The sequence below is a fragment of the Carassius auratus genome, chromosome 23 (assembly GCF_003368295.1).
Source record: "Carassius auratus strain Wakin chromosome 23, ASM336829v1, whole genome shotgun sequence".
Classification (NCBI taxonomy): Eukaryota; Metazoa; Chordata; class Actinopteri; order Cypriniformes; family Cyprinidae; genus Carassius; species Carassius auratus.
This window is the reverse complement of record NC_039265.1, coordinates 17961128-17988347: the sequence shown is the minus strand read 5'-3', so window position 1 is coordinate 17988347 and position 27220 is coordinate 17961128. Positions and strand designations below refer to the sequence as shown.

Here is a 27220-nt window from a genome sequence, read left to right as displayed (position 1 = left end):
AAGTGAGGGGTGGGTGGGCTGAAGTGAGGTTGGGTGGGGTGATGTGGGGTGGGTGGGGTGGGTGGGCTGATGTGAGGTGGGTGGGGTGATGTGAGGTGAGTGGGGTGATGTCGGGGGGGGTGGGTGATGTGAGGTGGGTGGGCTGAAGCGAGGTGGGTGGGAGGTGGGAAGGCTGAAGTGAGGTGGGTGGGAGGGAGGTGGGTGGTCTGGTGTGAGGTGGGTGGGGTGATGTGAGGTGGGTGGGCTGGTGTGAGGTGGGTGGGTGATGTGAGGTGGGTGGGGTGATGTGAGGTGGTGGGCTGGTGTGAGGTGGGTGGGCTGGTGTGAGGTGAGGTGGGTGGGCTGAAGTGAGGTGAGGTGGGGTGATGGTGAGGGGGGGGTGATGTCGGGGGTGGGGTATGTGAGGTGGGTGGGGCTGAAGTGAGGTGGGTGGAGGTGGAAGGCTGAAGTGAGGTGGGTGGTCTGATGTGAGTGGGTGGGCTGGTGTGAGGTGGGTGGGCTGGTGTGAGGTGAGGTGGGTGGGCGGGCTGGTGTGCAGGTGGGTGGGGTGATGTGAGGTGAGGTGGGTGGGCTGGTGTGAGGTGGGTGGGGTGATGTGAGGTGAGGTGGGTGGGCTGGGGTGATGTGAGGTGAGGTGGGTGGCTGGTGTGAGGTGGGTGGTGTGATGTGAGATGAGGTGGGTGGGCTGAAGTGAGGTGGGTGGGGTGATGTGAGATGAGGTGGGTGGGGCTGAAGTGAGGTGGGTAGGGTGATGTGAGGTGGGTGGTTGATGTGATGTGAGGTGAGGTGAGGTGGGTGGGCTGATGTGAGGTGGGGTGGTGTGATGTGAGGTGAGGTGGGTGGGCTTGAAGTGAGGTGGGTGGGGTGATGTGAGGTGAGTGGGGTGATGTGGGGGGGTGATGTGAGATGGGTGGGCTGAAGTGAGGTGGGTGGGCTGAAGTGAGGTGGGTGGGAGGTGGGTAGGCTGAAGTGAGGTGGGTGGTCTGGTGTGAGGTGGGTGGGGTGATGTGAGGTGGGTGGGGTGAAGTGAGGTGGGTGGGGTGATGTGAGGTGAGGTGGGTGGGGTGATGTGGGAGTGGGTGGGGTGAAGTGAGGGGTGGGTGGGCGGGGGTGATGTGAGGTGGGTGGGGTGATGTGAGGTGATGTGGGGGGGGTGGATGTCGGGGGGTGGGGTGATGTGAGGTGGGTGGGCTGAAGTGAGGTGGGTGGGAGGGAGGTGGGTGATGTGAGGTGAGGTGGGTGGGGTGATGTGGGAGTGGGTGGGGTGAAGTGAGGGGTGGGTGGGCGGGGTGATGTGAGGTGGGTGGGGTGATGTGGGGGGGGGGTGATGTCGGGGGGTGGGGTGATTGAGGTGGGTGGGCTGAAGTGAGGTGGGTGGGAGGTGGGAAGGCTGAAGTGAGGTGGGTGGGAGGGAGGTGGGTGGGGTGATGTGAGGTGGGTGGGGGTGATGTGAGGTGGGTGGGCTGGTGTGAGGTGAGGTGGGTGGGCTGAAGTGAGGTGAGGTGGGGTGATGTCAGGTGGGTGGGGTGATGTGAGGTGGGGGGGTGATGTGGGGGGGGTGATGTCGGGGGGGTGGGGTGATGTGAGGTGGGTGGGCTGAAGTGAGGTGGGTGGGAGGTGGGAAGGCTGAAGTGAGGTGGGTGGGAGGGAGGTGGGTGGTCTGTTGTGAGGTGGGTGGGGTGATGTGAGGTGGGTGGGCTGGGGTGGGGTGATGTGAGGTGGGTGGGCTGGTGTGAGGTGGTGGGGTGATGTGAGGTGGGTGGGGTGATGTGAGGTGGGTGGGCTGGTGTGAGGTGAGGTGGGTGGGCTGAAGTGAGGTGAGGTGGGGTGATGTCAGGTGGGTGGGGTGATGTGAGGTGGGGGGGTGATGTGGGGGGGGTGATGTCGGGGGGGTGGGGTGATGTGAGGTGGGTGGGCTGAAGTGAGGTGGGTGGGAGGTGGGAAGGCTGAAGTGAGGTGGGTGGGAGGGAGGTGGGTGGTCTGTTGTGAGGTGGGTGGGGTGATGTGAGGTGGGTGGGCTGGGGTGGGGTTGATGTGAGGTGGGTGGGCTGGTGTGAGGTGGGTGGGGTGATGTGAGGTGGGTGGGCTGGTGTGAGGTGCGTGGGCTGGTGTGAGGTGAGGTGGGTGGGCTGAAGTGAGGTGAGGTGGGTGGGCTGGTGTGAGGTGGGTGGGGTGATGTGAGGTGAGGTGGGTGGGCTGGTGTGAGGTGGGTGGGGTGATGTGAGGTGAGGTGGGTGGGCTGATGTGAGGTGGGTGGTGTGATGTGAGATGAGGTGGTGGGGTGATGTGAGGTGGGTGGGGTGATGTGATGTGAGGTGAGGTGGGTGGGCTGATGTGAGGTGGGTGGTGTGATGTGATGTGAGGTGAGGTGGGTGGGCTGAAGTGAGGTGGGTGGGGTGATGTGAGGTGAGTGGGGTGATGTGGGGGGTTGTGATGTGAGATGGGTGGGCTGAAGTGAGGTGGGTGGGAGGTGGGTAGGCTGAAGTGAGGTGGGTGGGGTGATGTGAGGTGGGTGGGGTGATGTGAGGTGGGTGGTCTGGTGTGAGGTGGGTGGGGTGGTGTGAGGTGGGTGGGAGGTGTGGCGGTGGAAGGGAGGTGGGTGGTCTGGTGTGATGTGGGTGGGAAGTGGGAGGGAGGGAGGGAGGTGGGTGGGGTGATGTGAGGTGGGTGGGCTGGTGTGAGGTGGGTGGGCTGGTGTGAGGTGGGTGGGGTGATGTGAGGTGGGTGGGCTGTTGTGAGGTGCGTGGGCTGGTGTGAGGTGAGGTGAGGTGGGTGGGCTGGTGTGAGGTGGGTGGGGTGATGTGAGGTGAGGTGGGTGGGTGGGCTGATGTGAGGTGGGTGGTGTGATGTGAGATGAGGTGGGTGGGGTGATGTGAGGTGGGTGGTGTGATGTGATGTGAGGTGAGGTGGGTGGGCTGATGTGAGGTGGGTGGTGTGATGTGATGTGATGTGAGGTGAGGTGGGTGGGCTGAAGTGAGGTGGGTGGGGTGATGTGAGGTGAGTGGGGTGATGTGGGGGGGGGGGTGATGTGAGATGGGTGGGCTGAAGTGAGGTGGGTGGGAGGTGGGTAGGCTGAAGTGAGGTGGGTGGGAGGTGGGTGGTCTGGTGTGAGGTGGGTGGGGTTTTGTGAGGTGGGTGGGGTGATGTGAGGTGGGTGGTCTGGTGTGAGGTGGGTGGGGTGGTGTGAGGTGGGTGGGAGGTGTGCGGTGGAAGGGAGGTGGGTGGTCTGGTGTGATGTGGGTGGGAAGTGGGAGGGAGGGAGGTGGGTGGTCTGGTGTGAGGTGGGTGGGTGGTCTGGTGTGAGGTGAGGTGGGTGGGGTGATGTGAGGTGAGGTGGGTGGGCTGGTGTGAGGTGGGTGGGGTGATGTGAGGTGAGGTGATGTGAGGTGAGGTGAGGTGGGTGGGCTGAAGTGAAGTGAGGTGGGCTGATGTGAGGTGGGTGGGCTGATGACTTAAATAGACTTTTGTCCTGTTTTTTTATCGTATAATGTTGAGACGTGTGTGCTATGGATTAACATTTACATTTACATTTATTCATTTAGCTGACGCTTTTATCCAAAGCGACTTACAATTGCTATATATGTCAGAGGTCGCACGCCTCTGGAGCAACTAGGGGGTTAAGTGTCTTGCTCAGGGACACATTGGTGTCTCACAGTGATGACAGACGTGTGTCTTATCCACTGCGCTAACTATAATTGTGTTAGTCTTTATTTAAAGAAAAAAGTACATTTATTCTGACGTCACACAACAGCATTTCGACTAGGAGCAATTGCAATTCAGATATCTTAAACTATAATTGTGACTAGTTGAATTCTAATTATGAATATCCAAATTATAATTGTGACTATCTGAAATTATATTTATGGTTAGTCAAACCAAGTCTTAAATGCTAAAACAGCTTGCGATAGGGTTTAGGCTGCTGAAACACACGCAACTTTCTGAGCAATGCTACCAAACAGTTTTGCTGCGCAAATGTTGCTTGGCACTTTCCCATTGAGAATGTGCAACACATTTCTGTCTGGGTACTTTAGATTGCTCGTGGCCTCTGTGTGTCACCTGATTGCCTGCTGACGAAAGTACTTAAAGGGATAGTTCACCCAGAAATTAAAATTATGTAATTAATAATTCACCCTCATGTCGTTCCAAACCCGTTAGACCTCTGTTTATCTTCAGAGCACAGTTTAAGATATTTTAGATTTAATCCAAGAGCTCTCAGTCCCTCCATTGAAACTGTGTGAACGGTATACTGTCGATTAGGGGTGTGCATGGACAGTCGAACATTCTTTATGCTCTAATGATTTGATAAATAAAAATGATATTCGAATTTCGAAATCTTTTTGCTTGCCATAAAAAAAAAAAGAAAAAAAAAGAAAAAAAAAAAAGTCTACAATAAAATCTAATTCGTTCACTTTCTGTGATTCTCCACGGCATATTTGAAGATGCAAGCAAAAAATAATTAATGAATGAATAAGAACTGCGGTCTTCTACAGTACTTCAAATATGCCATGGAGAGTCACAGAAAGTGACCAAATTCAAGCACACTGTTGCGGCATCTCTCAAGAGACGGATAAACACTGCTAACTTGGAGAATGCAGGGAAAACTCCTCTTCTCGCGTCTGTCCTAGACCCTCGGCCCAAACATCTCCGGTTTCTCGATGAAAACATAAGTACGAAAAATGTTTTTTTTAACATTATCAGAACATTTTCCTTGATGCGAGTGGTGCATCACCAACGATGAAGAGGATGCAATGCCCACTCGTCGGAAAAGGCGGAGCCAGTTCTTCAGCGATGATTACAAAGAGTCCAGCTGAGACGAGTGAGAACAGTTCTTGCTGGAGCCATGTATTCCACCAGATGACGATTCCATTCACAAAACTTATTTGCTTAGCACACCGTTATTTGTGTGTTCCACTAACGTCTGTGCCGTCAGACCTTATTGTTAACAGACTAAGGAGCCGACTTTCCCCCGATCATGTTTACATGCCAGTGTTTCTTAACAAGAACATGTAAAACAATAGACAAAAAGCAAAAAAGATTTGCTGACAGTTTCAAAGTTAAGTGTAGGCTACGTTCTACAATAGCCTAATTGCTGCAGGCTGCTTTACCTTTTTTCTTTGTTCACTTTTTTTTTGCTTTGAATCTGTACTTTTGTTTGTTTGCACGCATTGTTAAAGGTTTTCAGCTACAAAACACGATGTGTGATGTTAAAGCTTATTGTGTGTAAACTTGTTCAAAAATGACAAAAACAATAAATGTTGCTGAAAAATAACTGTCATGTGGGGGGGGGGGGGGGGGGGTTTGGAGGAACTCAAAAGCAGACAGGGATCTCAACACGAAGGGTTTATGAAACACAAAAGGGGAAAACAAAACCCACGAGGGGGAAAAAAAAAGGACTAGGGCAGATTCAAAACAACTTTACAGGACTAGGTTGACACGATAAACAAAGACTCAAAACACTAGAACACTAACTACAAATAAACACTCACGGATATACAAAGACTTCTCGAAGGGGTGACAAGGATACACTCTCTCACGAGGCAGACAAGTAGAAACACATATCAGGAGACACCTGTAGAAACAATTCACAATGAACCGACAAAAGACAGAGCACACTAGGGGATCTAAATAGGAGAACTAATTAAGACACAACAGCTGGCACAGATAACGACAAGACAATCACGACAAGACTAGGATAACAAGGGGGGCGGGGCAAGGGAACAAGACAACACAAGCACATGGCCCAAAGACAAGGCCATGTGCTTGTACACAAAACACGGGTCTGTCATGATCCTGCCTCAAGACTAGAGAAAAGTCAGGACATGAAGGCAGAACCATGACAATAACGTCTGTCTCATGAAACTTAATTTAAATAAACGAATATTCGAATATTAATTTTTTGTGAGCTCAAATATTTGAATGTCACATTTGCGGAAAACACCCATCCCTACTGTCCATGTCCAGAAAGGTAATAAAAACATCATCAAAGTTGTCCATGTGACATCAGAGGGTCAGTTAGAATATTTTGAAGCATCGAAAATACATTTTGGTCCAAAAATAGGAAAATACTTCGACTTTATTCATCGTTGTCTTCTCTTCCGTGTCTGTTGTGAGAGAGAGTTCAAAACAAAGCAGTTTGTGATATCCGGTTCACGAACAAATCATTCGATGTAACCGAATCTTCTTGAACCAGTTCACCAAATCAAACTGAATCATTTTAAACGGTTCACATCTCCAATAAGCATTAATCCACAAATGACTTAAGCTGTTAACTTTTTTAATGTGGCTGACACTCCCTCTGAGTTCAAATAAACCAATATCAATTCATTTACTCAAACAGTAGACTGACTGAACTGATGTGAAGAGAGAACTGAAGATGAACACCGATCCGAGCCAGATAACAAACAAAACATTGACTCTATCTCGGTTTCTTTTTTTTGAGGGTGTGAAATCTAAACCTTGAGAAAATTGCTTTTAAAGTTGTCCAAATGAAGTTCTTAGCAATGAATATTACTAATCAAAAATTACGTTTTAATATATTTACAGTATATAAAATTTACTAAATCTCAGATTTTTGGAATAAAAGAAAAAATTATAATTTTGACACATACATTGTATTGTTGGCTATTGCTACACATATACCTGTGCCACCACACAGTGACAGCAGTCTTCCTCCAATGATCTAGTCAACTAGATATTTCCAGGACCTTAGAAAAAATATTACAATGTCTTATCAACCTGTCTACAGTTAATGATTCAAATCTTGTCTAGAAGAGGTTTATATGTCTAGTTATTTTTGTCCCATACAGAGCAACCACTCACCACAGCTGCTATATCCACCAAAGAAGAAGAGACGCTTGGGAAGAATGAAACAAACACCACAGTCAGTGAAGAACGAAATTGCAAAATAACATGGGACATCATAGTTGGCATCATAGGGGTCACTGCAGGGGTCATTGTTGTCTTTGTTGCTATCTACTGTAAAAAGGCAAGTATGATCATTGGTAAATTACGCAACACTTCTGTTTTTGTATTAATATTGTAGCACTTAATAACAGCAATGTTTAGTGAAGACTGCAGATTTTAAATCTCAGAGATTTTATCTTCCTACAGAAGAAGCAAAATAATCCTATTGCTGAAGATCCAGAGGATCCAGAGGAAAACACTTCTCTCAACTCAAACACAGATGGAGGTCAGTCCAGCAGATGACACTGGGTCTTGTGTCATAAACAAAAATTATGTTACTTAGGGTCCAGGGTCCACTGCTCTGCGTTAATATAAATGAATTTCCTGAGAAAGACTTTACTTCTTTATTATTACCATAGATTAATAAATTGTTGAATAAACATTCCGAATATTGGCTTTAGAAGTACATTTATTGTTTTATTTCAATATTTTTGAACTTGATAGCAACAAACAACCTGAACAAAATCTCTTGTTTTTCTCCAATCAGCAGGTGAACCGGACACAGATGAATCTTTAGAGATGGTTGTGGTTAACAAAACCCTTTCAGTGGACAATGAAGAAGAACCTGAACTTGGAGCTTGAAGTACAAGACATTGTGTGGACTCACAAGACAACCAGAGCTGAGCCTGTTATTGGGACATCTCATGCAAGCAGTGCCGTGTCCATTGGCACGGGGTGGCATTGAGAGCTGTACAGTATGATTTTGACTGAAGCGTTTTTTATTTATTTATATTTTTTAAGTAAGATTGTTTTCTCCGAATCAATATACTGCGTCATGCATTAACATCAGTGTTACAGTAACTCAGCGGTAGAGTTACTCTCATGGGACACTGCACTTATTCACATCTTCATTACGCCTTACTGGTTAATTTAAAATGTTTCATTCGTGTGCTTTTCTGACATGCGGTTTTTCTGAGCACAATCAAAGCGCGGCACAAAAACGAATGTTTTGTTCTAATACTGTCAAAAAGCATAAGGTTTATGTATTGACTCATTTGGATATGTCTAAAATGAAAGTAAACAACGGATGCATTTCTGTATGTGCGTGCAGGTTTTAAAGGGACAGTAGGCTACATGTTGCCGACTGTATTTAAAGGGAAAGTTTCTCCTAAAATTTAATTTCAGTCTTTGTTTATTCACTCACACATTGTCCAAAACCTATATTAACTTCTTTCTTGTCCTGAACACAAAAGAAGATATTTTGAAGAATCTGTGAAACCAAACAGCTGCTGGTTCACATTGACTTTAATAGTAGAGAGAAAAAAAAGTAGTAGTAGTAGAAGAAAAATTAAATACTATGAATGACACCATGGACCAGCAACTGTTTAGTTTTCACCCTTCCTCGAAATAACATTTATGTTTAGCAGAAGGAGACTCATTCAGGTTTTTTTTTTTCTTCACCATTTAAATTTTTGGGTGAATTATTCCTTTAATTTGAATAAAACACCAAACACACAGAAAAATCACTCAATGCTCGTGACTGAAAAAACTTTAATACAATTGCTTAAATAGGAATCAATGTATAAGTATTATTTATTTTTATATTTGTTCATTCAATATTTTAATGCCCCTGCCAAATACACCTTTTGTACCTGAAAATAAAACACTTTATATGTATAACATCTGTATTTGTAATGTGTATCTTTGTTCTCATTTTCTTTATAACAAAGATAAGATAATGACAAAGATTTTTATCTTTACCCATGTACTTTGGCTTTAATATCTGCCAAACTCTTTTCATATTTTGTAACCTTAAAAGGCTTTATAATAGGGAAATTAGTTTGGCTGTGATGCTTGAAAATGTGAAAAAACAGCAAAGAATCAATATATTAATAAAAAGTTATATTATAGTTGAGGGGGAACAAACCAGACTCCAATAAAAGTTTATAAAAAATTAAAAGATTATAAAAAAAAAGGTTTTGTTTTTGTTGTGAATACATTAATCTTTGACAGTTTTTCACTATTGATTTTCTGTGAGGGTTAGGCCTATACTGATAGACACGTAATTTAAAATGTAAGAATAGTGTAACTATTTCAATTGCTTTATCAAAGTAATTCAACAGATTACAACTGATAATTTTTTGACTAAAATTGATTACTGCAATTAAGACACAACATCACAACATCTTTGGTGTTTTTCTATGAACCTGCTTGCCTTACGTTAAGTATTCAGCAGTTAATATGCAAAGTAAATCTTGGTGTGAGGCACAGGGTGGCATAGTCAAGAACCTTTAAGCCTAGATCTGGTCAAAGTTTCCTAAGATCACAAACTGTTAATTATTTTGAAACATTTAAAGCAGGAGGGGTTAACCTTACAGTAGAACTCAACACTGATTATTTGAAGACTTTCAAAAGCCTTCATCACTTAAATTAAGATTATAATCATGTAATTTAAAACCACAGACACCACAAAATCAGACTTTAGCACCTATTTTTACTTTGAGATCAATCTGATTCTGGTTAAATACAGGTTTAAAATAATAACAAGAAAAAGTTGGCTATGATACGGATTTTAAAATCAAATCTTTACACAGTTATGACAGGAAACACTGGCATCTAACAATGCCCTGGGGAGGAAAAAACTGTTACTTTAAGCATATGCATAAACCCAAATAGGAAATAAAACTTATTTGAATAAGCTTGCATATTATTCTGTGTACTAAACTGAAGGAGTGGATGCCGAGTTGCCATATCCTTCATACTGATATTATATTATATTATTACATGATTTCTTGTTTGACTATTAATCAAGTTATAGCAAAAGTGAAATGTGTAACCTTATGTCTGCTGTATTTCTTTTCCTCAAGATTAATGTCCACATATTATGTGTGTGTATCCAATCGTAATGATAAGACACTCGCCAGTGCTAGAAAGCCTTGAATTTTAGATAAGTTCTCTGTGTACGTGTGTTAGTATCTGTCTGTACAGGGTGAAGCTCAGACAGTCCCAGGACAAACAATCAACTGCCAGTGTCCAGCATATCAGATATACGTCTTTGGAGAGTTTTATCTAGGTTTTGGAACCAATCAGAATTTTGTTGACTTATGTATTGACGCAATTAGTATCCTCTGTCAGGGTATAACTGTGGTTGATTTTGTATTGTACTGGGGGGCGGCCTGCGAACTCCTTCGAGAGTGTTGAAGCTGACTTCTGCTGATGAAATTGCAAACTATTTTCTTCAAGTAAAATTATTATTATTAATTGAACTCATCTCTGACTCCTGGTCTTCATTGCGACATTTCTGGTCCTTGGGTTTTAACTGTAAATTCCCCTACAAAACTCCTGAAAGATTGGAGCCTCATATTTAAGTGCTCTAAAACATGCAAACTGAAAGAGGAGAGATTTATTCATAAACATCCTCTGTGCCATAAAATGTCTTTGTCTGTGGAGACACACTGTGCAGGAAATGTATTGTAGTATGAGTTCATGTCAGCCTATCTTCCTGTCATGGGCAGATCTCCTTCATGTGAAGATGGATGCTCTTCTTGTTGACTGGATTGACAGCTGTACAGCTGTAGGTATCTGGATTATTATAATGAAGCTCTAATGATAAACTGAGGTTGATGCTGAGATCAGGATTGCTGGACTGGTTCAGGATTTCTTCTCCTTTATACTTCTCCTTTTTTTCACTGAGCAGAACACAGAACTCCTCCATCTTCTGTGACTTTGATGAACCTAGCGAACATCTGTTATGTAACATCGGTTATTTCTGAATGTTTTGAGCGGTTTGTTTTAGCCTTATGGACTTGTTCAGCGTTGGGCTCTTCTTGTTGTGATTCAGAGATCAGGAATGTTCAACACAGCTCTGTAGCTGAAAGAATGCTGCATCCACAGAATCAAAGATTATTTTAAAGATTGAAGTGGCAATAAAAAAAAATAGTAGACAACCTGTTTTACTGGTGTGTTCCTGATGTGTTTCTGTGGGTGCAGTATTGTTGTTAACCTGTCAATTGTGTGTAATAGTTTGCTTCATTTCCTCTCTATGGCTTGCTTTGTTTTTGATGTGATAATTTACAGTTATCTGTATACTCTTATAGCTCTTATCTGCACTTTAGGGCGTTAGTAGCATTTCTTATACAAATAATGGCTTCTTTTGTTTTTTATGGACTTTTGTTTTGCGTTCTCCACACTATAAATAAAAATGTAAAAAGATTTTTGTTGCCCGTTTTAATTTATTTATTTATTTTTTCTGCATTTCACCCATCCACAGAGCACACACACCCAGAACAAGGAGAGCCAATGCTGCAGGTCCCAGGGAGCAGTTGGGGGTTCAGTCTCATGTTCAAGGGTCATAATATTGAAGTTGGAGAGAGCACTGGTTATTTACTCCCCCCACCAACTTGAGACTCAAACCCACAACCTTCGGGTTATAAGTCCGACTCTCTATCTATTAGGCCACGACTGCCCTTTAGATGCAACATGATTATTGTACAAGTGTGTGTTACAATGACTGTTGGCACGATGTAAATATCTATATATATTTTATTATTGACCATAAACTTAAACAGCCACTCTGAACCTTTGATTTGAGATATCAGAAAGGCAACTTCAACTTCACTCTGCACACCTGTCTCACCCACCCCCACACACACACACACACACCTGGGGACTATGGTCACGGACTATATATGCTTGTCGCACCCACCACTCTGCCTGGCTGTATTTGTTAATTGTGAAATGTTGATCTAATAACTATCAAATATATGATGTAAATGACATATATATAAAAAAACATATCATGAAAATAGTGGTGCCCTGGAGTTGTGTCCCTGTTATTGAGTCATTCTACAAAACAAGTGCAATTTGGGTCCGGTACATTCAATGAGATGCATAAGGCACAAAAAATCCCTAGTCCCAAAGTGTGTTTCCAAAGCTTGAAGTTCATTCAAGTGTTCTTGTTAACGTGATATATGATAAAATACTTTTCTTACATATATGTCACTGCATATACTTACACTGCAAATCTGAACAATTAAAGAAAGTTCCACCTATTTGTTGATACTGATATTATGTTGAGTTGTTGTTCTATCGATGCTGCACCTGCAAATGAACAAATAGGATTTTGAGGAGGTGACCTATGAAATTAGTTTCCATGGTTTCCACCAAAAGATTGCAGTGTGTGAGCGATGTGCTGTAAAACTGACCTCCCAAACACCCATCAACTCACCTTTAAAACATTTATATTAAAATTTAGATACATATCCTCAAGCTGTTTCTTATTAACTATAACCAAACACATTAATCTGCAAAATGCATTAAAATATGAGGGAATCCTAGAGATATTATTTGAATGTCAGAAGGATGTGTAAAGCATCAGTGAAATATAAAGTGGCCAAACTCTCTTATGTTTCCTTCTCGAATGTGTTAAACAGATTACTGAAGTTTAGGATTCTGTATAAAGTATCCTGCAATTGACTTTATTTTCTGAATCTATATTTCTTACAGGACCAGTGAGCTGTTTATCACAACATGCATTACTTCTTAATTTTTTCATCTTAAAATATATTTTCTAGGTAATTGTAATGTGTAAGTTCTTTATTGAATCAGCAAATGCAGGAAACCCCGAGAGGTTCTTTATAGACTATTTGCCTCCTTAGTGGAAATTACGCATGCTACCACTGCGCAATGTTCACTGTTTAGTGTCCACGGTTAATAAAATCTATCACAAACCAGGTAAGTCGTCAACAACTAACATGACAGCATCATTGCACTGGAAAAACGATCATGAAATTTAATTTGGAGTATGTCCCAATGATTTGGAGAATAGACACTAAAGAAAAAAATGTTACCTTCTTTTAGCATTGAAGGAATAGTTCACCCATTTTTTGGACCATAATTTGCACAGGGTTTACCCCCTCAAAAATCAGATCCAGCTAATATAACCCACCAATATCATCACATCATTCAGATAAAAATAAATATGAAATATTCCGAATGAATACTTTTGTTCATTTTCTTTATTAATTTCATTTGCCAGCAAGAAAGATAGTATCATATTTTAAATAATCTGTAATGTTTTTTATATTTTTCATTGTTGATCGACACCAGCCACAAAAAAAGAAAAAGAAAAAAAAAGAAAAATCCTGATCAAATGGAGGTACCCCTCTTGCTAAGTTAGCTGTTAAGTTAGCTCAGCGTTTCTCCAAATACAGACATGACAAACAGGTTTTGCGTCCATCTTTTTCATTCCTTTTTTTATTGACCATACACTCAAAAAATAAATAAATAAATAAATAAACGGTTTGGAACGTCATGAGTTAATTAATGACATAATTTAGATTTTTGGGTGAACTTACCCTTTAATGAAACTTGTCTAAATCAACTCCAAATATCCTGCTGTTTTGGCTACTTCATTTTCTGAACTCAGGTGTTCTAGGATTTAGACGGAGGCAGTGAGCTGGTTATCACAACTTGGATTACTATAATTTTTTTGTGGCACAAAGAATTAACATTTGCTTGGCCATATTTTGTTTGTAAATAATTAATTGAATGGACAAGTCAATGGATCGAGAAATCACTATAGTTTTATAGGCTATGTATAAATTAGATTTCAGTCCCAAGTCAATGAAAACATAAAATAACGAACAGGAAACCGACTAATGTGAAAGCTATTGCTGAAATCTGATCAAAGACTACAAAACAAGGAAACATGGGTAAAAGAGTTGACGGAACGTTCTCGAACTGACGCTTGTTGTTGAGGGTGGAGTTTAACACAGGCAGGGACCAATCAGGTCGCAGGTGTACTCCACCTAAACGAGTTTTAGCACAGCACCGTCACACAGACGGAGACACACACTAAAGAAGGATGCGCCATTTTCTCCTAGTTCTCCTCATTTCAAGTAAGTGTAATATTTGACAACAGGTGGTGGCAGGAACGGTTATAGACCCTTGTTTGTGTGTCTTAAACCACTATCTGTCGTCTCAGCCCCTTAAAACTGTAATGTTAATCACCTGTCCGAAAGATCCAGTGCTGCTTCCTCAAAAAAAAGGACGTGTTTCAAGTGTTTTTAATGACTTATAAACTAACGTTTAAACAGATTTTAATCCATTCAAACGCACTAAGCTGATTCAATGCGTCACTCGGGCGCTGTGATCGTTCTTTCACATAAAAGGCCGCTGTTCTGAAATATACGGAGTTACGCTGCATCACGTAGCCTACTACCGGAAATTTCCTACTTCGGGTTTTAAAGTTGTTTAATTATTAGTTGTTCAAGTGCTTTATTGTTGGAAACAACAGAAATCACGTAGGACGCTTCATTCATGATTAAATTCTTGTTTACTGATTCTGAATCTTATTAAAGCCAAAAGATATTTAGAGATATCGAATATGTTTTGAATAAAATGTAGCGTCCCATTTATGGGTAACCATATACCCATTCACCAATCTAGCAACGCAGTAAAGATAGCTTGCGGTTTCATAGCTATTAAGTTTTCCAATGGGTATAAATCAGCAGTGTGCTGCCTTACACATCTAAATAAAATCGCATGTAATTCTTCATGATTTTTAAATATCATGTGACGCAGTTGTCTGGTCCGACATCAGTGTTTTGTTTAGTTTTTCTCCTCTTTTCAATCTTAACTTTATAATGCATATAGTTATAAACATTGGACTCTTAGTAGGCTGAAACCAGTGCCATCTTGAATTTTTGGTTGCACTTACACTGAAAAAAGTGTTTCATTCATTCAATTATAACAAAAGTTAGAGTAATTATTCACATCTATATTTTTTTGTTTGATACAATGGAAAAAAAATTCATTGCCTCGAGTTAAAAAATATAGATGTGAATCATTACCCTGTTTTTTTTTAACTTACGGTGGACCTACAGTGTACTTGCCTAAAAATTTACTGGTAATATAAATCATTTTTAGATGAAGCCTGATTTGTGAAACTTTCAAAATGCAGTTTTGGTCAGTTAATCCTTTCCTGAGTCCAGATCGTTATTTTGATTTATGAAAGGTTTCGGTTACGAAAAAGGTTTTTATAGTTGTAATTTGAACTTTAAAATCTAGGGACCTGCCATAACAGGAAGAGAAAGAAAGTCTCACTATAATGGAGTTCGTTTTTTTCAACAAGGGTTTAGTGTTGGGGCAGACCAGGCCAAAGTTACAAACCAAACCACCATCTTTTTTTACACATCTACACTTTTGTACAGTCCAGACTTGCCTAACTCCCTAAAACAAAAACAGTGTAAAAAGACATGCAAAATAAAATGGCATCAAAACCCCTAGATCCCTCAATTTGGCAACGCTATATACAAGAATATTTACAAAAAGTATATACATAAGTCCTTAGCAGTCAGTTCAAAAACAGAACCCAAATCATAGTTAATCAGGCGTGGGTCAAGTTAACAAGTATAGCAGATCGGAATCACAATTACACCAACAATCTTAAATAATGGCTCACAATCTCTCTGGTAAGACAGTAAGACTAAATGGATGATGATGATGATAGTGCAATGGCAATGAGCTATACAGTCACACATGATGGCACAATAATGACAGAGATTGAGTGTTTGGGGTAGTCCTTATATCATGGTCAGGTGAGGAAAACCAATTGCAGCCTCCAGGAAGGGATCACAAGGAACCTGTAACACAAACATGCACATACACAGAGAAAATATACACAGGAGGACAGAATGGACTCCATGAACAGATGACCAATAACAGGTTCACAGTACATTCTTTGGCCAGTTAACTAGGGCCCTATGATTTCTGCGATGCAGAAAAGGCAGACGGATTCACAGAACAGAGTAAAACTAGCGTCATCACATACACAGAACTGTAAAGGTATTCACTGTTTAATTTAAAGCCAAGTATCTGCCAGAAATGTACTACTATTGTTCAGCAGAAAGTACATAGCCTACTACGACTACTACTAAAATGAAACAAACATTATTTTTTTAAGGAATAATCACACAACATTTCTTCCGTGTTTTATTTTTAAGAGTAAATCCCCTTTGCTACCAAAAAATTAAGTTTGCTTAATTTTCAATAATTAAAAGATGAATTAATAAATAATTTGATAACCAGAAAAATGTAAATACACAACAGAATTTCTGAGGAGAAAAAATGCTATTTTAAGAAAAAAAATTAATAAATTAAGTTGTTTTTATGCATTTAAATAATAAGACCTGCTAAAACACAGAATTAGGTAACAATAAAACATTTCATAGGGCCCTAAACATGAAAAATTAAAACGGAATTTGGGAAAAAATAAAACTGATTTCATAGGGCCCTAGTTAACCCTTCCCCGAGTGTTTTGTTCACACAGTGCTCGTTCTTGTACTGAACCCGGATCCCCAACGCAGGATCAATCCGGGACATGTTTGTGTACACGGAAGGCGATCCAGCAATGTTCTGGCAATTTTCCGGGTCAAACGTGCAGTGTGAAAGGGGCTTAACTTCACCATACTGATTTATGAAACTATACACAATGCAGTTTTGGTCCGTTAATCCTTCCTTGAGTCCCTAACATCACTATTCTCATTTGTGAAAACTTTCAAAGTACGGTTTTATTCAGTTAAGCTTTTCTTGAATGCCCGACTTCACCACTGTTGTAAACTCTTTCAGAATACAGTGATGGTCGGTTAACCCTTCCCTGAGTCCCTGACATCACTATTGATTTGTGGAAACTTACACTTTCAAAAATATACTATGAAAGTTTTCAGAACTTGCAATAGTGTAGTTCAGCACTCAGGGAATGACTAATCTTACACAACTGCACTGAGAAAGGCTTCACAAATCAGAATTGTAAAAGTAAGAAGTCAGGTTAGGGTTAATTAACTGTACTGTAAATCCTTTGATAAATCATAATAGTGATTTTTCAGGACTCATGGAAGGATTAACTGACCACAACTGTAGTGTGAAGCCTTTCACAAATCAGAAAAGGGAAGTTAATCACTCAGAGAAGGGTTAACTGACTAAAACTGTGTTGTGAAAGTTTGCACAAACCAGAATAGTGTAGTTAAGGAGTTAGTAAAAGGTTAATTAATCAAACTGTGAAACGTTTCACAAATCAGAATAGTGATGTTGAGGGTAACTGACTAAAACTGTACGGTGAAATATTTCACAAATGACAATAGTCCATTAGACCCCATTATGACACGACTACATGACAAATTTTATTCTTATGTGCTGATTAAGGAATACCTTGGACCGTTGGATTCATTGGCACAGCCACCTTTATATTATCACATGAGAAAAAGAGGATAGAGCAGTTTAAAATGCTGAAACGTGATATGCGATTGTGAAAGTTTTCACAAATCAATTTTTATCTACAAATTTTTTTTTATATGGTTCCAGACTCAGTGTTTATGGGAAATAGTCATTAAACATGAAGAGCGCCTATTTTTCACACTCCTGACTACCAGACTTACTGAGGGGTTCATGGACAAGAGATTAGCTGTGAAAAAATTCACAAATCTAGTTTTCAGTTAAAATTTTAATTGAAATCTGGGCTTATTTGGCTTAAAACTAGAAATCTTAGAATAAGAATGATTCGGGACCAATCTGAGAGCAACTCTAAGCAAGGAAAAGATAAAAACTTTCATCTTAGCAACAAGGCTGGGATAACCCTGTTGCTAGGTCGACCTATTCTTTTAAAGATTGTGATTGGTTGTCCAAGAAGAAAGAACACTTAAAAAAAAAAAAAAGGGTCTATTTTTTTCTATTATCAAAAACACACACACACACACACATATATAATACACACACATACACAGTGCTTAACAAATTTATTAGGCCACCTGTCATAATAAAGAGACAAAACAAATATTTTAGAAATATGTCAAAAACCTTTTTTTAAACTAAAAATTGAATTGTCATCTATTGGTCAAATAACAAACTGAAACAACTTAATAGTCTTTATTCCTGTCTAGGGCCCTGAATATCTAACTGCGAGCAATATTTATTGCAGTTGAGCACTCTAGATATTCAGCTTGCTGGTGATTTTTTAAATTTGGGTAAAAAATTATTTTCAGTACATACAATATGCATCAAATATTTATATGAAAATATATATAACTGTAACGGCAAGAGAAAGTAATATAGATGTTGTGGGGAAAAACTAATGAAACTTGTCCATACTACAGGAATGTTTCTGTCCTCTGCCATGTTTATTTAAACTGTAGATTGTGTTGTGGTTCATGATTGATGTACTGATTTGCCTGAGGTAGTTGAATATGAAACAATAAATAAATCTTTTACCAGGTGATGCACTGTTATTCAGACGATAATCATTTTGACTCTGATGTGTGTGTCAAGCTGTGAAATCAGCAACTTGCAGTACTTTCACAATGTTTTAATTCTATTCTACAAATTTATAATAACAGGTAAATGTTTTACATTTTTATAACAAATGGCTTAAATAGACCATACAGCAATTTGTATATTTTCATGTTGAAGATAGAAGTTACTCACTCATGAGAGTAGTTGCATTTTACTGAATAAAGAGAGCAACTGGTTCTGTGTTAAGTTTTATCCACAGATGGGGTAAAGGTACATCACAAAATTTACAACACAACTGTATGAATATAAAATACATGGCCATAATAAAAAAGTATAAAATATACTGTTTTATGTACACCAGTGTCTACTATGATTGGTGTGTTAGGATATTAATCAACACAAGCCAGGATTTCTGTGGTAAGTAATACTTCTGATGGATCTGAAACCTGTAATATATTCCTAATTAATAACAAATGGCAAACAGGGATTTATGCACCATCAACAAACTCCATGAAATCAGTCTAAATGTTGGGAGAAGTTATGTGTGTATTTATGTATATCCTCCTGACTACCAGTTTTGTCCTCTGTAGGAGCCATTTTTTTATCGATTTCTCTCTGATGTTACATTTCACAGTTTTAAGTCTGGATGTCCTGTACAGAACACATTCATGGCTTTCTAGGATATATCAAATGATTGGATGTTTCACCGTGACCACTCCCTCTCCTTGGCCTTTAAAAATGGCTGACATTAATTTAGTGAAAGTGTAACACCCTTATGGAAATATATTTTGTAATTATTTAAATAAAGACTAATTTCCAAATTGTGTTATAAATCAACATCTCAGGAAAATGTTGGTTTCAAATCAAAACATGACCTGTTATGAAACAGAACATTGATTTCATCCACAGTATGGACACCGGGACTTAAAGCATGTTTATTACACATTTTGGGAGACACAACAAATGAATAGAGAGAGGGAAAAAAAATATCAATGTTCCTATTAAATATTAGATATTATGAAAATCTTCCTAATTATTACTCCCAATATTGCACTTATTTGTTCATTCTATGTTGCCCCAAAAACACATTACTATGCAAATTACACATTTTTCATCAAGAAAAGTTTGGTATATATATATAAAAAATGGATTAAAACAAAAATGCCACTGTTCTTGCATTTTCATGTGTTTTTTTTAAAAAAAAAAAAAAAAAAAATCATTGCACATGCTCTCACATGTCCTGGAATCAAGATGGGCCATGGCCTTGATCCTACTGAATATTGGTATAATCTGTGATGACGTGAACGTATGATATTGTGTAAAATTGTAATAACAACAACAACAACAAAAACATTTTTAATGCTTTCACATTCAAATATCATTCAAAAGTGCTGAATTCCAAAATTTGTTCATCTGTGAATTCTGAAAACAGTCTTTGTATCACGGTTTCCACTTTCATTAAACAGGTATCGTAATAATAACAACAATAAATGTTTCTTGAGCAGCAAATCATTTAATTCGAATGATTTCTGAAGGATCATGTGATACTGAAGACTGGATGTGTTCGACATGAACTGGCGCTGCGCAGACCGGTTGGTGTTTAACATCAAAGTATCGCGAGAGAAAATCGAAAACACATGGAGCCGTCTGCTGTCTACAACTCTTGCGATACTTTGTCAAACACCGATCTGTCTGTGGAGCTTTTTTATGTTTTAGGGTAGAGTGGGCTTTCAAGGGGCTGTATTTTTCTTCTTCTTCTCTGAAACAAAAGTTAAATGTGTCCAGAATATTTCTCATAGTTTAAGTAACAATGACAAATTCTAAACCAAGTATGAAAAATGTCCTGAGTTTTCATGTTAGCTATTCGATTTTTAGCAAAGGTGTTTTTGACAGAAATTTGTTTTATACATTCACAGCTAAATCAGAGTATGTAGGCAGTTTTAGCCTAAAATTAAGAATAATATAATTATGAATTACAAAATTATATTAGCCTATTTGAAAAATGTTATTAGCTGATGCTAACTCTGGCTAGCTAACTGATGCTAACCTGAGGTAATGAAGTAAAAAGTTCAAATGTTTTTTATTCAGCCGAATAGTTAGAATAGCCTACATTTGATGGAAAAACAAGGATTTGTTGTTCAGAACAGAGTAACTACAGCAATTAAATCATAAAAAAAATGAAAGTTGTTTCACAGTATAACGTTTTTGACGTTAAATGATAAATGTCTCAGTTTTAAAATATCGCAACGAACAAAGAAAAGCACAGCCTGAAATCAATGTAGACTATATGAAGCTTCAAGGGAATGTTACACGAAGGACAACAACAAACGTGCATACTGTATTAACTGCTATGAGAAGGTAAAGAACAGTATTTTAGGCATAACTCAACAAGAGGCTGAATCTAGTTACCTTTATGAAAGTACTCATAAGATAGGCTATGATGTTGTATCCGAGGTTCGACTTAAAGAGGCTTTGGGACTCGCACCGCTCCGCCTTAGCTACTACTTATAGTCCAGTCTGTTTTAAAACAATTTGGAGCTTCAGTGACAATCGAATCACACGTAGCCGCTGATACTATATCAAGAGACAAACCGAACAAAAATAATGAAAATGCGCCGCTTTTTCACGTTCAAACAGGTCTTGCCCTCGCCGGTAAGTAAAGCATTAAGTAAGTCTAGCGTTTACGAATATAATTCTAGCGTTTAGCATTAGCGTTTACGTGTAATGTTGATCTCTGGAGTTCCGCTGACACGGAAACCGGAAACACGCTTCGAAAAGAATTTCGTGCGTCTCAGTTCAACAGTCAACACTGACCTGTGAATTCGTATCACGTATTAAACACTATGATTAATAGAAGTTCGGCATGTTGAATTAAAAAGAACGCTAACTTTTTGTGCTCAATTGGAGCGTAAAGTGAAGTAGATTACATGTTTGTACATTTTGTAGCCTATACATATGTATTTTATATCATTTGTAAAACTATGTTAAAAAAAGAAGCCAGAGAGCGTGACATCTTATACCAGTGTCCGTATAAATTTTGCGATGGCAAAGTTTAGTGAGACTGTCGGCGTCTCAATCAGCACCCCAGCTCATGAATCACTAGATGGTGTACATGAATTCGGACACTAAGTTCACTGGATCAATGCATGTTGGGACAGTGATCACTCGAACTCCGGTGACATCATTACGTAAGCCTACAACATCAGTGGAATTAATATACAACACATAGAAATGATCTCTTTTTTGATATTATTTTTTTCTTCTCTTTAAACACATCGTTCTGTTCCAAGTTTTTACAATATTTCAGCCTAATATTAATAATAAATGTTAATTAGATGTCTTCAATCCCTGTTTAGTGATGTGTATTTGTTGTAATATGCTAAAAATAAAAAAGGTTTGTCTTTTTCAAATCTTCTATCGCGTGTCATTATATTTAGCAAGTTGGCTCGTGTGATTTGTTTCGTGCTTCAGAAATGTGACATTATTTCCGGTAAGGGAACATAGTGAGAGCAGACACTCCCTATTTTTTTAGGGGCTTTGTGGAATCTTTCAGGGAGCGAACGTTCCAGTGCACTGGAAAGATTTCGCGATTGGGACAGCCCTTAACATGACCCACTCCCTGATCACCCTTACTATTGAACAAGGGAGCGGATTGAGACGCACCATGTTTTTATTATTTTTTTTTAAAGGTAAAATACGTCACTAAGCAATATATAAAATTTATTTTATCAGGTGCCCTAAGCGACATGACGGTGGATGTAAAAAGAGGACAAAAAAACGTCACCCTTCCGGTCAAAACACCTGAAATGGGGGATGTCAATCGAGTGACGTTTTGTAAACTTAACAAAAATGGCACACAAGTTCCCATCTTCCGCTACTGCTCTGACATTGAGAAGAAGAGAGGGTGCACCGCCATCGACACCGACCGATTCTCACACCAGCTTGGATCTGAAAATGTTTCTGTAATCATTCGTGATGCCAGTGCCACTGACGCAGGAACATACAATGTCGAAGTGATCGGGAACAACGTGATCGAGGAAACTTTCACCGTTGTATTCACAGGTTAGTAGCATAAAGTGCTAAAATGTATAGATGCTGTAACTTTATTTTGGTTAAACTGTAACTTTCAGCTATTTACTTTTTTCCTTTCCAAATAATAATTTTAGAGTCTTCTGATGGCCGGTCCGTCACAGTCAACCCACCATTCATCATCATAGTCAGCCCACACATCACAGTCAGCCCACCATACATCATCACCATAGTGGTCATCTCATTGGTCATCATCTTAGCGGTCATCGCAATCATAGTGGTCACTGTTGTCAGTGTATGCATCTGTAAAAAGGTACATTTTATCACACAAAAATGTAGCAACAGCAGTGATCATATTTTACAGTGCAGTTTAGTGTGATTTAAATCTCTCATTCCTCTACAGAAAAACCGGAAGAAACTTGTTTTCCTCAACAGCACAGTGGATTCAGAAGTGGGAGACAGTCACTGGAGGTCAGTCCACTGGATTAGATGTCCTTGGCTTTTCTATCAAGATCAAAAAACATTATTTTTATTGGGATTTAAAATTTCACAATCTGCGACAATTTAGACTTTACAATTTATCAGATATTTTAAAAGAAACTTTCTGACATTGACAGACGGTCATTCATAAGGCTCATTGCTATAGTTTTTCACACACACACACACACACACACATGTATATAAAACCTTGTTTTATTGTTTTGGGTATCATTATTTTGCCTTTTGAGATTTGAATGTGTGGACATTTTCGTTAACACATTAGTGTAAGGACCAATTCTCATTATTAACTAGTTGCTTATCAACATGTCTATTATTAACATATTGGCTGTTTATTAAAACTTATAAAACACTTATTCTTCATGGTCATATTTAACCTCCCTTATCCTAACCAATGCCTAAACTAAACTAAGCCAACCTTACTAATTTACTAACTGTGCTATTAATAAGCAGACAATTTGGAGTTGATTGAGGCTAAAGTCGTAGTTAAGGGTTGTTAATAGCGAGAATTGGACATTAAAATAAAGTGTTACCACATGTTCTTTATTAGAATTGCAGGATAATTACATCAACCTGTTTTTCAAAGCCCTACAGAAAGCGTCAAAATGAATTGTAATTCAAAATTAACAATCTTCTCAGATGTATCCAAGTCATTGTCTGTATGAACTACATTTTCTATGCATTTTTGGTCGAGCTGTCGATCATTGTAAATATCAAATGTTCAATGACATGCTCAAATTTATGACCAGTATGTGTTGAGAAACGCGTTATGGATACTACATAATTGTAGTAGATCATAAAAAAGCGGCAGTTGAAGTAAATATATTCTTTGTTTTATTTAAGTTGAACGTAATAGCCCTATAAAACAAATTTGGGTCACTTCACTGACATAAGTACTAATAAAGCAAAACTCCTTTTTCTATAATCAGCAGATAAACGTGAGAGAGATGAATCCTCTGAGAAACTCTGCTTGGTAGACATGCAGGAGAAGAAACCAGAAGACCTTGACAGCACCCATCCAGATGCACTTCATTTAATCAATAATAATAATAGTACTAGTAGTAATAATAATAGCAGCAGCAATAATAATTTTTATATATAAATATTTCTGTCATGATGATGGCATGATAATGTACATGACAATGTTAATGTATTTGGTCTTGGAGGAATAGATCTGTTACGCTGCTGTAGAGCAAGTACTGAGACTTGCTACTGCCAATACATCCACAACATGCTGCTGTGAGCGTGTAAGAGATATTACTGCTGAAAATATTACATACATTTTTGAAGCGGACACAGAACATTTCAGCAGTGTGTTCTGCTCTGTAATGAGTGGATAAATATGGGCAGACAGCAACGTTTTTATATTTAGAAGGGACCAAACATCCCTTTTTCATTCATTAATTTTTTTTTAAGGGTGTCAGGAATAGATGATCAGTTTTCAGATATTTCTCCTGAACACCAACTTCAGTGTCAAAATGATTTGAGACATTTTATGTCCCTGTCCCAAATGGTTTCCTCAAGTTACACTTTCAGCCTTACTGCCAACAGTTCTGGTAGCGTTCCATCACCATCATGTTTTTGGCCATTGTTTGACTCATAACAGTTCCTTCATCATACAGAAGCAGCTCCTCCTCGAAATGAGCTGAACCTCAGATGCTCAAACAGAAAGATAACGGTAACGATTCCCAGCAGACCAGAGAGAACCAGACGAACCAGAGCCTCAGTGACACCACAATGATCCTGACAATCTGATAAAGAAGAGAAATTATATAGATATGAGGTTATTCGTAAACAATTCTGTCAATCAGAGGCTGTGGTCACTGTGGCAGGAAGAGAGTTCTGTGGTCAATGTAGTTTTTGTACCTTCCTGTCGTGGGCAGATCTCTTTAATGTGAAGACGGATGCTCTTCTTGTTGACTGGATTGACAGCTGTACAGCTGTAGGTCTCTGGATCATTATAATGAAGCTCTAATGATAAACTGAGGTTGATGCTGAGATCAGGATTGCTGGACTGGTTCAGGATTTCTCCTCCTTTATACCACGAGATAGACACGTCTCGATCATTTTTCACCGAGCAGAACACAGAACAGGTCTCCTCCATCTTCTGTGACTGCTTGAATGAACCTGAAAGAGATTTGTTTTGTGAGGTTAATTTTCAGAAAACCTTTTTATTTTCTGTAAATAAAATAAAAATAATATTTCAAAAGTTGGAAGCTGTAGGTGTCACGTTTCTGATTTGTTACATCATGGACTTAGTTGTGTTTTCATGGACTTGTCATTGGTTTTCTTCAGTCACATGTCTTTTTTGTTCAGTTTTCCCGCCACTCTTTAGTTGTCATTGCAATTTATTTAATTTACTCAGGTGTTCATCATTATGGCCCTTATTTGTCTTGCAGTTAAGTTGCTGCTGTGTGATCTTCATTTGTCTGGTACTGTCTGTGTATTACACAGCTGTCTCACAGTTTGGCATTCTGTGGATTTATTCAAACCTTGTTCAATTTTCATCATTGTCTTCATCCTTGGAATATTTGTGACAGTAGGGTGTCTGTGCCACTTCTTTTGTAAATAATGATTTTTACATGTTTCATTAGACAGAGAGGTAGTTTAGTATTTTATATTTGGGTTTGATTGGGAATCTGTTGACTCACCTTGAGTTGGTTTACACTAACAAGAGACCTGATGACAGGCGCAGAAACAGGCCCTTTAACAAAAAAACAACACTTTGAGGTGGATTTTGCAGGAATAACTAAATTGTAAGCTGAACAATGTATAAATGACTGCTGGCACAATATGAAATGAGCAATGAAATGAGAAATGTTTGTCCTGGGAACCGACTCCTCACTAGTAGTGTATGAACAGATTATTGCACAGATATGCTGTACACAAGTCTACTTTGTTGTTGTTATGTATTTAAGGGATTATCGTATGCTACATGCCCATTTGCAAGTTGTTTGAGCTGAAATGTGTTTTGGCAGTGTGTGTACACAATCCCCCTGTAATGATAATTTAAAAAAAAAAATGTATCTATTAAACTCTTTTATCTACCCTGAAACTGAATGTATTGTTCAATTATAATGAAGAGACATTATTATTTGTCTATTGTAATATAGTACATAAAATAATATACAGAGACACTTAAAATACATTTATAATATATTTGAAAAGAAACGTGGTCACTGTATAATCTACAGGAGCCTAAAAACTACATACAGTTGCTTTAATCAATGTATGTTGATTACCGTTACTGTAATTTTATTTATTACAATTGTTGATATTTTGTGATGTTATATCTTGTAATGTGGACATTAAATCACAATTAAAGATATTCAGGATGAAAGCGTCTGATGAATGTATAAATGTAACACTGCAGAAGCAACACATTTAAGCTAGAAAAGAAGAAGAAATTCAGAATTACCACTGCAAAAATTAAAGACATAATTAAAATTAATTAAAAAAAATTTTTTTGTTGGGTTTCTAAAAGGCTGCTACCCTGAACTGCTAAAATGTGCCTTTGAGTGGTCCTGGATATTACAGATAGTTTTGCTATTTCATATGAAGCTAAAACTTACTGTAAACATCCACTCTGAATCTTTTCTCTGAGACGGATCCACTGTGGAGAGAAACTTGATAAAGTCCAGAGTCGCTGCTGCTGATGTTCCAGATGCTCAGAGCTCCAGTCTTTGGGTTCATTTTCCCTCTGCTGGTTAGTCTCTTATCATAAAAGGGTTCATAACCCTGATACATCTGTGCGATACGAACAGTTTGATCACCTCGTTTAAACAGCCACATCACTTCACTGAAACTCTCAGTGTCTCCTGTGTGTAGAGTGAGAACATCTCCCTCCATCACCGTCTGTAACTCATCGCCATTCACAAGAGCTGAGAGAATATTAAATCTGGTTAGATATACCATTTTACTTGTACTCTCGCTTTTTACATTATTGCATAATAATAACATGAATGTGGGCTCAACTGTGGGTCTTTTATCATTGCTTTGGCACAAAATGCATTCACTGACTACATATTTCAAATGAAAATGAAAACCTGTGTCAGGAAACAGTCCCTTTTCCAAACAGGTAATGCATCTGTTATAATGGTAACTGTACATTATGCTGCTGTTTTTCACAAGCGAGTGAAAACCTCTCTAAATGTTTAACTGAAAAAGCACAAGGAACTTTACATTTTACAGTTTGAAAGTAGTCTCAAGAAAGCTATCTCTAGACTGATCTATGTTGAGGTTTCAGAAGATCACAGAAGAGCAGTATCTTACTGTTTCTAGATCTCAGATTTCAGAAACACTGTTATGAAAGGGAAATTGTGAAAAGTACAAGACTTGCATAATATAAATTCTCTACAAACTGTTCCAGTAAATCACCTGACCAGTGACCACAACCACTAAAACAATATACTGCTAGCAAACAGAAAATGTACTTCAAATATATATCTTACCCTCCATACTGATGAAAAGCACAGTGAAAACCCTCATACTGAAGGACATTTTG

At 39.1% G+C, this 27220-nt stretch overlaps 1 protein-coding gene across 3 annotated transcripts; it reads left to right on the top strand.

Annotated features, from left to right (window-relative positions):
* Positions 1-13638: 13638 nt before the first annotated feature.
* Positions 13639-25375, top strand: LOC113041625 (uncharacterized). Of its 3 annotated transcripts, none has more exons than XM_026200257.1 (5): positions 13639-13802; positions 21922-22251; positions 22356-22531; positions 22622-22689; positions 23646-25375. In XM_026200257.1, exons 1-5 carry the CDS (start codon positions 13769-13771, stop codon positions 23650-23652), a joined length of 615 nt encoding a protein of 204 aa, XP_026056042.1. In that variant the 5' UTR covers positions 13639-13768; the 3' UTR covers positions 23653-25375. The 3 variants fall into 3 exon arrangements, with proteins under 3 accessions (XP_026056042.1, XP_026056041.1, XP_026056043.1); XM_026200256.1 differs by lacking the exon at positions 13639-13802 and adding an exon at positions 19392-21377; XM_026200258.1 differs by lacking the exon at positions 13639-13802 and adding an exon at positions 19395-20547.
* The last annotated feature ends 1845 nt before the right edge of the window (positions 25376-27220 follow it).

Coding starts and splice junctions, on each gene's coding strand:
- LOC113041625 (XM_026200256.1), top strand. CDS start 21,293: ATGGTGTACATGAATTCGGACACTAAGTTCACTGGATCAATGCATGTT. Junction 21,378..21,921: donor AACTCCGGTGACATCATTAC/GTAAGCCTACAA, acceptor TTATTTTATCAG/GTGCCCTAAGCGACATGACG. Junction 22,532..22,621: donor GTGTATGCATCTGTAAAAAG/GTACATTTTATC, acceptor ATTCCTCTACAG/AAAAACCGGAAGAAACTTGT.